Source organism: Stegastes partitus, unplaced genomic scaffold, assembly GCF_000690725.1.
Source record: "Stegastes partitus isolate 25-593 unplaced genomic scaffold, Stegastes_partitus-1.0.2 Scaffold578, whole genome shotgun sequence".
Taxonomy (NCBI): domain Eukaryota; kingdom Metazoa; phylum Chordata; class Actinopteri; family Pomacentridae; genus Stegastes; species Stegastes partitus.
This window is the reverse complement of record NW_007578309.1, coordinates 394098-407351: the sequence shown is the minus strand read 5'-3', so window position 1 is coordinate 407351 and position 13254 is coordinate 394098. Positions and strand designations below refer to the sequence as shown.

Here is a 13254-nt window from a genome sequence, read left to right as displayed (position 1 = left end):
CCCTGCTTTTTAATGTACTTTTTACTGAGTTGCTAGGAGTGTTCTTCTGTCTTCATGGTGTAGTTATAGTTACAGGAGTACTAATTTAGATAAAGGTGTCTTGATACTACAACCACTTGCGACACATTCCCTGCACTCAGATCTTCATTTTTAATCGACTGTGTAACTTTGAGCACCAACTGGCTGCACCCGTGTTGAGTTTGATTACTCACTCTAAAGGAGGGAATAGTTACGCAATCATTTACGTTAGATTTTTAATGGGGGGGATTCTTGTTCAGGGGCGTAAATTTAATTGACCATGATTTAATGTTATATATAACGAAGCAATAAATGGGAAAAGCTTCAGGGAGGTGCACACATTTTAAATGCACTGTGATCTAAATGGGAGCAGCACATGTAGCAGAGTACATGTCACAGCTGAGCACATGGTAGAGTGAAAGTGATGTCTTCATGGTAAGATGCCCACTAATTTGTGAAATACATTACTGGAAAGTTCTTTAAAAATTGTCCCTTTATTTTTAATATAACTACCATACTATACGTAAATAAAGAATTTCAGCCCACACATTCCTACTGTAATTTTTCCAGTTTTAACAGTTACCAAGGCCTATTTTTAAGACAGTATATCTCCAATAAAGTGCTTAATTAGCTGTTAACAATCTCAGAATACGGTTCTAATATTGCTTTCCTCATTATCTCACATCTAAAGTTTCCTCTAAATTTACCTCGAACTTGCAGGCACGGATGTCAGCTCTGAGTTTGTGCAGTGACATTTTGAGTCGGTGCATCACCCCAGCGAGAGCATGTGGGTGGAGGGAGACACCAGTGAATTCCCTCAACACTGTGGAGACACTCTACACCCAGCAATTTTCCATGCCGACATTTTACAGATGTAAAAAAAAACAAACAAAATTGAAAGAAAAAAAAAACCCATCAGTCAGAAAGTTAAAGGTGGAATATTAATCATCGACCACGTTTATTCTAAATCAAGCAGCGTGTAAGAGGAAGAGGACTGTGGTGAGGAAGTATAACGGGGAAGTCTGTCATGGTATTCAAATGAAATGGATTGATACTGATTAACTGATACGACCACATTATGGCGGATGTTTTTTAATGTTTATATAAAAAAGGCATTTCTTTTAATTCAACTTTGTTCATGTAGACAATGTGACAAGGACTTTCTATTGACAGTCAAAGAAGGTGATTTTAAGGGAAGTTTAGGTTGATGAACATCACGTCATGCTAAGTACAGCTGTGCCACAAAGACATTTAATAAGATTAAGGTGAAGCATCTTTCTTTTGCATCCTCCCTCATCTGTATCTACTCCTGTCTTTATCCTTGGACTTCTTGGGCGAGCGGCTGCGACTTCGGTCTCTGTGGCCTTTGTCTCGACCTTCTTTCCCGTGTTTGACCCGGGACTTGCTGTGTTTGTGGTCTCGGTCTCTGGATCGGGATCGCGAGCGAGAGCGCTGGCGGCCGGTTTTCCTGTCACGCCTGCTCTCCTCGCTCTCCTGGAAATGTGGAATCAGAAGGGAGAGACGGGACGAAAGTTGAAAAAGTTACATGCATGAGGTTGTTTTCAAGCTTACAAGATGATTTGCACGAAGACTTTTTTCCTGATTGTCTCTCTTGAGGTTTTCATAAACAATAATCTTGTATTCAGGTTTGTTTGTATTTGATCTGTTTTCATTAAATTTTCACCACATTTGCCCCAGTATGAAACAATTATTTTTTCCTGGAAACCATGTTGGAAAATGTCAGGGGTGTCTCATGTTCAAGGACTACACACACCCTCAATTCCTCTGCACCTACAAAACAGCAATACATTTTTGGGAAATGTAAAACATTATGTGGCAACGCTTTGTGAAGAATGACGCGTTTAATCAAGGGATTATGGATGCGTGTATGTGGGTGTGGTTAGGTTTGCTGATGACAGACAAATCAAGGTAATTCTACGGTCTTGTAATAACTATAAAGAGTCATTGTGTTTAGAGCTTATTCATCCTGAGTACAAGGTTTGACTCATGTCTGGGACTACTAACTTATCTGGTGGCTAGTTTTGTTTGATTGTTATCAACAGCTCTAATTTTGATTTTTTGATCATCAAGTTCTACTAAGCACCACTGTAAATTAAGCAAAAAGGTGATTGAAAAATAAAAATATGGAAGACATTTGTCCTCCTTAAGACCAAATTTATGCAAGTTCAAATGCTAAACCCTCTGAACCGCAAGCACTTTCTAGGTGTTGTCACATTTTTAATCACTGTGGGTTCATTATTCACTGCAGCGTAAAGTCCTGCATCTCTATGGCCGCAGCACGACTGTGGCTAGAAGTAGACGGACCTCGAATGTTGTGCTGAGGAGTGCAACATTATTTAATTTTTTTACAGAATGTCATTTGTGCAAATACGTTTTAAGTCATGAAGTGATTACAGCCTACTGTAGGTTTTTATACATACATGCTATAACAGCACAGATGTATATGTGACGTACACTAAGACAAGATATAGTTGTGGACAGTTGATCTCTACAGAGAGGAGTTGTGGTGGCTCTGTTATGCTGCAGAGGCATTTTGTTGGCTGGATTTGGGTTCACATATCTGTTTAGAGGGAACAGTCACCTAAAATCAATGTAAAGCTGCTCTGAGTGATCATCTTTTTCCTGATAAAACATTTCTATCCTGGAGCCTTCTGGGATGATATCGCCCCTACAAGACATCAATTCAATTCAATTTTATTTATATAGCGCATATTTACAACTACAAGTCATCTCATAGCGCTTCACTGAATAGTTTGATGAAAACGATGTGAATTATCGGCGATTCTGGAGCAATTTGTACAAAGCTGCTCTCCACAATCATCATCGAAACACTGAATGAGGGAATATGTTTTGGTCAGTGAATGGTGTTCATCCCTCCAGTTTTGTGATTTAAAAAAAAAAAACTGTTGCTGCAAAGTTTCTGCAGATAGAAATGTAGTCCATCTATCAACACTCTGAGCTACGCTACAAACAGCTCGCTGCACATTTGCAAACATGCCTTCTTTTATCTCTTCTCTAACAGATTGCTCTCTGTGTGCAAGTCACGACGAACTGACAGATAACGTTTACTGACAACAAGGAAACTCTAAATATCAAAGGTCAGAGTAAACAATCTGGATCAACATCAAACCACACTGGGCCACCGGCCAGGTACCTCCTGAAATACAAACGCAGATGCTGTAAAACAGACTTATGTACGGTAATGAAGTGGCAGCGAGCCCACCGCTGACAGAAACAACCACGGAAATACGGTATTTTTAATATCACAAAAATATTCTGATATGGATTGTCTCTTCACAACAATATTGCCACATTTGCAAAAAAAAAAAAAAAAAAAAGGACAGAAATATAATTTGAAGTTCATGTTCAAACTATGACACTCCCCCTCATTCCAGTAATGCAGTCTTTTTTCCTCGTCTTGTCCTGGTAAATGGAACTGGGACACAGCAAGGTGAAGCCTCTGTGTTTATGAACATCTGAGCTTGTGGAGGCCTGTTCAAAGAATCCGGTTTGCGAAGTAATCTGAAACTGCTTTGTCACTTTTCCTGGAGTTACCCAATAATAATGCAAATACTTCAGTAAACCCGCTTCTTGTAAGAAGGCTCTAGTGTGTCTGACTGACAGTAAACTGGTTGTTTGCAAAACCACAGTAACTGTATCTTTGCTAAACACAATTGTAACTATTGATGGCACGTCAGGTTAATCCCATATAAAACTTATCACTATGAATTTGTCGCTAAATAAACATAAACAGGTCTTGGTGCTATTTGGTTCCTTGCTGTAGTGTCTGTAGTCTGGCTGTTGTTTCAGTTGAATTTTTCCGTCTTTATTTCCTGAAGCGGTCAGGTGTTTGGTAAGTTGTTTCAACACACAGGAAAAGCCCTGAATGTCAAATAGTGCACCTTTGATATGTGCTTAACAAGTTCATGAATCAGCTGGTTAGAATAAAGAAAGAGCTACAACGACAATTAAACCAGGACTCTACCGCTCTAAATGGACTACAACCTGAGCCTACACTCTTTATTTCTCCATCTCTGTGCAGCTGAAACCTGAGCTGAGATAATGTAGGCTCTGACAGGAGAATATCCTGCCCCACCTCTGTAAAAAGACAAATATTCACAGTTTAAAGCGCTGACTCACTATTGGTTTGATGGCTCAGATTTGAGTTGAAGTGATGCATTTAAGAGGGCCAGAAAGTGTAGAAATCTTTAAAAGAACATTTAAAACTTACCTGTTTGAGCCTCATCTTTTATTTTGATTTGCAGTTTTACTGTCATTTCTTATTGCTCATTTTTGTTATTATTAATTTAATATGTTCTACTTTATTTTTGGTCATATTCTTAAACATTTTTTTTGTTCAGCTTGGGGTTGTATTTGATTTATGATAAGTTTTATATAAATCAACTAGTTTTGCACAGCAAATGTATATCAATTGTCAATATACAATTGTTTTTTTTGCACATCTATGTAAAGGAATACATGTGATGAATAATGTACACACAAAGTTCTCATAGTCCTGCAAACATTCTAAACACATCTGTAGCTGTAGCTTCAGGATAATACCAGCTTAATGCAGTAATTGCAAAAACAAAATGCAGCATTAAGAAAGACACAAGAATTCCCTTTATCTTCATCCTTTCATCTCCGCGAGAACCAAATATTCGTAATCAGTGTTGGCTAAGCAAGTGAAATATGGAGCAGGTGCGACAGGGCGAAGGTACCTTGTGCTTCTTGGACTTCCTGCTGTTCTCGTCATCTGAATGATGGTGATGCTTCTTCTCCTTGTGTTTCTTCTCAGCGTGCCGGTGACTCGTCGCCTCCTCTTCCTCCTCCATTAGCAGGTCGTACTTGGAGCTTTTGGGAAAGTTATGGAAATCACCGGGAAGGTGAGAAAGCCACAGTGAGAAATGTCTGCCAAATCAAACGGCCAAAAAAGTACACAGTAACCAGTATGTACGGTTGCGTACTGCAGAATGATATGTTATGACACAAAGCGGAAAATCTGGAAAATTCAATCCCAGCCTATTAACACACAAGGATACTCTTGTTTGGGCTTCATTTGATCCTTGAGAGCCAGCTTGGATCGGTTCTCCACGTCCTTCTCGTAGGCTTTGAAGTCGTCTTTAGTGTATTTCCCACCTTGGACACAGAGAAGGTCACGACTCAATCTCTGCTTATAAAATGCTGTATGAACTCAACACTGAAGACAGAAACTAGCTTCACCTCTGTGTTCACATGTAGGTACATAAGTACAAACATACACAAAAACCACAGAGGTTTCAGCACGAGTACCTTTCCCTTTCCATTTGATCTTCGCAACTGACTGGCTGAAATCTACGTGTATGCGTCGATCATCAATGAGCACATTGTCCATTTTGAAGTAGGCCTTCTCACATTCTTCTTGCTGTAGAGACAGAAGGAAAAAATATAAGAAAAACAAACAGAAAAAGTATGTGATCGAAATCTATTAATCAACTACATCTGCAGCTCTGATTTCGATTATGTTTGAGAAAAATGTCAATACACATTCAATCTGAACCTCCAACATTCTCCTTGAGAGCTTCTATGCAAACTCAGCAAACAATAAATAAAAAAAAAAATATTCTAAATAAAGTTGGCCCATCCTGATGTTTTTCTGCATTTCACTCAGTGCAGGATACAGAACGACAGACTGAATCTTTGCCAAAAAATGTCCTTCATTTTGTGTCTGTTATCAGATTTCTGAGAACAAGCAAGGTCTTCATCACAAGTGTTTACAGAGGATATGTTTAAAGTGAAGTGCCAAACCACTGCTTCTAACAGATGCTCAGATATTCATCAGACTGCAGGGGGAGGGCAGCTTCTCTTCATAAAGACAATGACTGGCTTTTATGCAAAACCAGACTTTGAAAAAAACCTGCATTTTACTCATCTGTCAATATGAAACCTCTCTATATCTGAATTAAATGCACTCCTCCTCCATGCGTAGACAAAAATCATTCACCTTAATGTTCGTGACAGCACTATTTTTGGCTCATATGCAACAACAATTTGGCAGCATCCATCAAATCACTGTCTTATAACTGGATGCCGCTGGCAGGAGTCTGAGGAAAACACACATTTTACCTACAACAAGCCACCTAGCGCCCTCTAATGGTTTAAATATTCACTGCAGCTGTCAAAATTTGTTTGTCCCATTTCAGTGCAGTCGATGAATGTGTTCAGGACAAGGGGGGGAAAGCGTACATCACCACATCCCCTCACTAAAAAAAACACCATCTGCAGAGGATTTACCCAAATCACTGAAAAATCTAACAGTGCATATGGTGTTCCCCTCATTATCTCACACAAGTGTCACTTTATACGTTTACCACAAGGAAGTTACCTTGAGCAGGTGGAGTTGGTAATTATGAGTCGTAAACGAGGGCACATTCCACGACGCTTAAGTTTCCATGATGAACAGCGACCAAACAATTAACTAGATTGGTGGTAAATCTAATATTATACAACGTGTTTATCTAACTTTCACTTCTCCATTGACCTTAACAACCCTGAACCAGTACTCAACACATCCCTACACAAACAAACTTATGACTGATTGATTTCCATTACTCACTTACTGCAGGGGGTTTTCCTTTTCACTTGTCCCTTTCACCAGATATACCAAATATCAGATATTTGTATGCTTGTATAAGTTTGGTATCGTGTCATATTTCCTCATCCGGAGCATTCAAGCGTATCACACACAAAACAGTAAGATGCTGAGGCCTGCTAAAGATAAACTGGTTGTGTGTGTCATCAAAGTCATGACATCTCAGTATGTTTTAGTATGTTTAGGATCATTTTAACTTGTTATCTGAGGTGTCTCAGAAGCTTGAAAATTACTCTAGAAATAAAGTGTATTATTATGACTATAATTAAAGAAAACAAGCATATTTCCCAAAATGCTGAACTATTCCTTTAAACTCTAGATCTCCAGATACCTTATATTAAGTCTGAAAAATACACAAAATAAATGGGTTGACTATTTGATTGGTTGGTCAATTCACTCTCATCCAACCCTCTCATTGGCTGGACAGTTGCGGGCGTTACTTTCATAAGGATATTAGTACTACACCAACAGCCTTCCAGCATTAATTCATGCATATAGGTTCCAAACTAATGGACGCCATGTTACAGAAGTTGCCAGTGTGGCTGCAGTTTGTCTGAATAGATGGCCAAAAAGTTGAGTTTAAACTTTGCAAACAGCAGTTTGCAAATAAGAGCTCAACAACCCACATGGTACATCATCTAAAAATAGTAAACTAACTTGTCTGCATTAAATTTACTAATAGCTCTTGTGCTGAGATCACTAGGTGATATACTTCTGTTCTCAGAAATCATACGAATATGGGTACCTGTACGCTGGTCTGCTATAAAATAACCAGCTTCAAATGAATCATGTGCTATTAATACAAATATTTTCTGTTTATATATAATTAATTTAGGCTAGTCAGGCAAGCAGAGTAAGTATGATTGCAATCGTCAGAGATACAGTTGTATTATTGAAATATTGTATGTCATGTACACACATAAGATGCTCACCTTTTCAAACTCGATAAAAGCGTAACAGAGGGAATCCCCAGTTTTCCAGTCTCTGATGATCTCACAGCTGCACAAAACATGCACAAGAATTGTATTCAGGTAAAGCCAAAAGGCAATTTAGAAATGAAGCAAATTAAAAGCACATGTAACATTTCCACAGGCACAGATCATTTCTAAACAATTACAAAACAATAATTTTGTAGAACAGGGAGGTCAGCGTCACCTTTTTATGGACCCAAAGCGGGAAAAGATGATTTCCAGGTCTTCATCTGTGGTCACTGGGTTCAGTTTGCACACAAACAGCACGTTCTCTGGAGGCCTCACGTCTGCGTCGGGGAGGTCGCCCACCTGGAGGAAGGAACAACAGAGGAGTGAATGACTGAACCTTTGGTATCTTCAGCAGATGACGGAGAGCGGCGTTTCTCTGTCTCACCATCTCCAGCAGGATGGCCTGAGTCTTGGCTTCTTTCTCCTTCAGCCTCTCCTCCAGTTCCTCGGCTCCTTTCCCATCTGTGTCATCGATTACTTCATCTGCTCCAATACGGCCACTCTGCACATCCATAGCAGAAACACTGGGGGTTATTTAGGCAGTATAAACTATATTTACAACTTTTTAAAGCATTTGCTCCCATCTTCACTTAATTTCTGGAGAAAACAATGTGGCAAATGTGCATTATCTTGTTCTGAATATCTGTTAACCCTCAAAACTCCAAGCAGTTCTGACTGTTTTTTTCCTCCTGTCACATTTTTACTCACTTATTTTTTTTTATCTTACACTGTAACACAAAGTCCTGCACCTCTATGGAAACAGACCAACCATGACTAGAAGTAGAGAGAAGTCAAAATATCTTTTGTGCAATAGTTTATTTTCTGTTATGCAATAAATCATAACAGAAAATAAAAAAACTGAAGTTAAAATTTCTTTCAATTTTTCTTTTACAAAAATGTATAAAAACCTTGATTCGACATGTACAACAGTTTTCCAAGTGCCAACAGGTGCTACCAATACTGGAAAGAACATAGTGACTCTACATACTGTACACACATGGACAAAATAGTTGGTACCCCTCGGTTAATGAAAGAAAAACCCACAACGGTCACACAAATAATTTGAATCTGACAAAAGTAATAATAAATAAAAATTCAATGAAAATGAAGCAATGAAAATCAGACATTGCTTTTGAACAGTGATTCAACAGAATTATTTTAAAAAATAAACTCATGAAACAGGCCTGGACAAAAATGATGGTGCCCCCAGAAAAGACTGAAAATAATGTGACCATAGGGACATGTTCAATCCAGGTGTGTCCTGTAGGTATTTGGCAACTTAGGTTTTTCATTTGTGTCTCCTATGTGCTGTGTTCACCCAAAAAAACCCAGAATATTTGTCACATAACTGCTGGTTGTAGCTGAGTCACTGATGGCTCCATGGTTACACTAAGAAACGCATATTTTTTTGTCTTTCACCAAATGCTTTGTTCTTAATGGTCCTAAACTTTTGTATTTCATATTCACGTTATCTTAAACTTTGATCTCATTACTTGTTATCCTGTTCTGATTCTGATTTTGCCTTGTTTTATTGTTATATACCATTTTATCCTCTTTTACAAATTCTTTTTTTTTGCACTTAATTTGTTGCTGCCTGCTAACATGTGTTGCACTTCACAATGTTATTGTGTGTTTCAAATGAGAAGTGCAGAATAAAGTGAATCGGATTAGTTATCATGGTTGAAGGCTTAGATTTGGTTCATATTTTTTGAGGGTACCAACACGTCCCCCAGGATTGGTTCATGCAGTGTTGAAAAGTTGAAAATCTGACGATTCTTTCTGTTTTCACTGTTTCTAGCTAATAAATTGTGTAACGGTGGTGCTTTTTTAAAGCAGTAACATGCTTTTCAAACCAGACTGTGGGTTTTCTGAGTTTAGAGGGTTAGTGAATGTTTTGTGGCACTGTATTTTGTGAAACAGTGGTATTGTGCTTACATCTAGCTGCTCTTTGGTGGGCTCAGGTGATCGATCAGGAACTGGCAGGTCAGGAGGGTCATCAAATGGGTCGTCCAGTATCACTGTGTGGTTTATCCTATGGCAAAATGACATTTTTTTAAACTCATGATTGTGAAACTAAATGTTGTGAGGTTTTGCTGAGTCAAACCTTAAGCTATATATATATATAGCTTATATGCTACATACACAGTGTTTCCTGTCTCACCTAATATCCTGGAATGGGACAAAATCCTTGTCAACAAAGGTCTCATTGATTTTGGTCAAGATGTCCATGCCTTCTGTCACTTCCCCAAACACAGTATGAACTCCATCCAGATAGTCCAGGTTTTCCCCTGCTGTAATAAGGAACTAGGAAGAAGAATAACAACATATTAAATACATCCTGTAGCCGATCATGCAGGATCATTTGCAGGAACAGCTGTAAGTGTATATATAATTGCTTTTATGTAAATGCTTTTTTTCACTGTCTGACATTAAATGTGACTAAACTTTTCCTGTTTTAGGTCAGTTTGGATCCCAAATAATTTCTATTTGCTAAACGCCAGAATAATGAGAGACTTTCTAGAGAACTTTTCGTTGTTTTCTTCAAAGTCAGAAGTTTACATACACCAAGATTACTGTGCCTCCAAACTATTTGGGAAAGCCCAGATGATGATGATGTCATGGTTTTGGAAGCTTTTAATAGGTTAATTGACATAATATTAGTTAATTGACGGCACACCCCTGAATGTATTTTAAGGCACACCTCACTACTTCCTTGTGTGGCAACATCGGAAACCTAAAGAAATCAGCCAAGATATCAGGAAGAGAATTGTGGACCTCCACAAGTCTGGTTCATCCTTGGGTACAATTTCATTTCCACATGAAAATTTGTGGGCAGAGCTGAAAAGGCATGTGTGACCAAGGCAGTCAACAAAGCTGACTCAGTTACACCAGTGCTATATCAGGAAGAATGGGCCAGAATTCTATCAAACTATTGTGAGAAGCTTGTGGAAGGAAACACAAACTATTTGACCAAAGTCATACAGTTTAAAGGCGACGCTACCAGAGACTAAGGAAATGTATGTAAACTTCTGACTGTGAAGAAAATAATAAAAAAATATATCTAAAAAATCTCTCTCTTATTATTCTGGCATTTAGCAAATAGAAATAACTTTGGTAATCCTAACTGGCCTAAAACAAGAAACATTTAGTCACATTTAATGTCAGATAGATAGATGTCTTTTTATACAGTGTATGTAAATTTCTGGTTTTAACTGTAATGGCATTTAACTTGATGGCAGATCAAGAGAGACCATGCAGCCAGTCTGTCTACAAAAATGATCAAGCATTTTCATTTTTTTCTGGTCTGAAAGCTTTCAACTTTACGGATCAAACGACAGTGAATGTCCATCCTATTTACCTGAGAACCATGTTGATCATTTCCATTGTTCACCATAGATACTGTCCCCTTCTTCTTGTGTTTGATACGCGGTACTTTCTCTATATCAAAAAAGCGGGCCTGGTCCCCGTAGAGTTTGCTAAAAACACAGAGGAGGAAAAAAAAAATGTCACTGTGCCCAACTTGCTTTGTAAAGAATACTAACATCAAAAGTGACTGACCTGTAGACTGATTCTCCACCACGGCCTGTTCCAGTGGGATCTCCCATCTGCATGATGAAGTCTCTCTGAATAGAAGCCAAAAACACGTTTACAGCATGTCAGGCATGGTGCCACACTTTAAAGCTGGATGTTTGGAAATTTGGAAATCACAACATATTCACCAGAACCTCAAATAGGAAAGTGGAGATTTTCAGCACAAACTCTTCATATAAATAAAGTTTGTCACAATATTTCTATATTTTGAGAATTTAGATCAGGAAATTGGCTACAATATGAATATAAGAGGAGTGAATAAACAAACAATATGATTATTTGTATCTGTATACTCTTTTAACCACTTTCTGATCAAATAAATACTTTTTTAAATGTGCTGCTTTGGCTCTGATGCAGCTGGTGTCAGTCTTTGGTCCAAAGCAATGTCCTGCCCTCGGCACAACCTTAGTGTTTTCACATCACAAGCAATACCTAATCAATACACTATAGTATCAATGAAGTAGAAATCTTGAAAGGTTCCCTTTTAATTTAGCCAATGGAAAACATAAATAAAGCATCCCACACAATTATGTGATGGTGTTTGTGTCACTCTTTGCCACAAAACTTAATTTTTACTGCACATGTGTATCCCTTCCAAATCAGCAAACTGCTGTTTGCAAAGTTTAAACTAAACTCTTTGACCATTTGTTTGAACAAAATGCAGCCAAACTGGCAACTTCTGTAACATGGTGTCCATTATTCATGGATTATTCCTGGAAGGCTGTTGGTGTCGTGCTTTTGTCCTTATGGAAGTAACGCCTGCAACTGTCCGGCCAATGAGAAGGTCAGATGAGAGCATATCGACCAACCAGTCAACACAGTTATTTATTTATTTGTTTGTTTGTTTGTTTGTCATATCGTTCACACTTAATATAAGCAATTGGTCTCTTTGATTAATCTGCATTAGTACTGAAAAAGACATCGGTCAACCCCTCATCTTAACTATACCTTTATTTGACTTATTTATGTATATATCCATCCAGCCATCTTCTCCTGCTAAGGTATATATATTTCTTAAACATTTTTTTGAATTGAAACTGGATTCTAGTACAAAACACATTTCACTGTGCATTGTACAGTGTATAAATGTGTATGTGACAAATAAAGTTTATCTATCCACCTGTGTGGACACTTTTCATCTTTGATTATAGCACCCTCATCAGGAGAAACAAATGTAATTTGCATCAAATTTTGAACTACAGCTGCAATTACTGATTGATTACTAATTATACCATTATTTATAGTATTTTGACAAGAAAATAGTCAGAATTCTCTGATTCTAGCTTCTTAAATGTAAATATTGTGTCTGCTTTCCCCACTGGTCTATGATAGTAAACTGAATATCTTTAGGTTGTGGACAAATCAAGTCATTTGTCATGTTGAGCTTCAGGCAACACTGATCAACATTTAGCACCATTTTCGGACACTTTCTCGACTAAACAACATTTCAAATATAGGAAATGTCGACAATGAAAATAATTGTTATTTGCAGCCCTAGTTAACAAGCATGACATGTATTCACACCTGTGTTACACATGTCTGTTAGGAACAGCTTAGTTTTACCTGCACATTGTGGATGAGGCAGTAGTTGTAGTATTTTATCTTGCATAATTTCAGAAAGTTTAGGCAAGCTGTAAAAAAAAAAGAAGAAGGAGGTTAAATTAAACAAACAGTCATTACAATTGACTAAATCTTTAATATTAGCATTAAGACGCGCGCGTGTGTGTATGTGTGTGTTAGTTTATTCTAGCTTTATTTGTGCTGTTTTCATATCAGGCTAATGTTAAATAAATGAATAGAAGGCAAACATGCTAACCGCATTAGCTAGCACCCACTGTTTCTGTAACTCAGCTCGCTAATGGCTAACTCAGCTATCAACCAGTTCGTAAGATTAGCTGCTGCTATGTGCAAAATGCTTCATTTTCTTACTTTTAGGCCTTTCGTCTGTAAACAAATCGATTACAATATCGCCCAGCGTCGTTTCAAGGAGCACCGCCATGCTGACGTTCCTGT

General features: G+C 38.0%; 1 protein-coding gene across 1 annotated transcript; it reads right to left on the bottom strand.

Moving 5' to 3' along the window:
* Positions 1-1076: 1076 nt before the first annotated feature.
* Positions 1077-13249, bottom strand: ppil4 (peptidylprolyl isomerase (cyclophilin)-like 4). Its single transcript, XM_008288876.1, has 13 exons — positions 13171-13249; positions 12805-12872; positions 11209-11273; positions 11009-11126; positions 9812-9954; positions 9586-9682; positions 8036-8152; positions 7826-7950; positions 7603-7669; positions 5332-5443; positions 5082-5178; positions 4761-4893; positions 1077-1512 (listed from the first exon to the last, which is right to left on the bottom strand). The coding sequence occupies exons 1-13, from the start codon at positions 13238-13240 to the stop codon at positions 1312-1314; spliced, it is 1413 nt and encodes a 470-aa protein (XP_008287098.1). The 5' UTR covers positions 13241-13249; the 3' UTR covers positions 1077-1311.
* Positions 13250-13254: the final 5 nt, after the last annotated feature.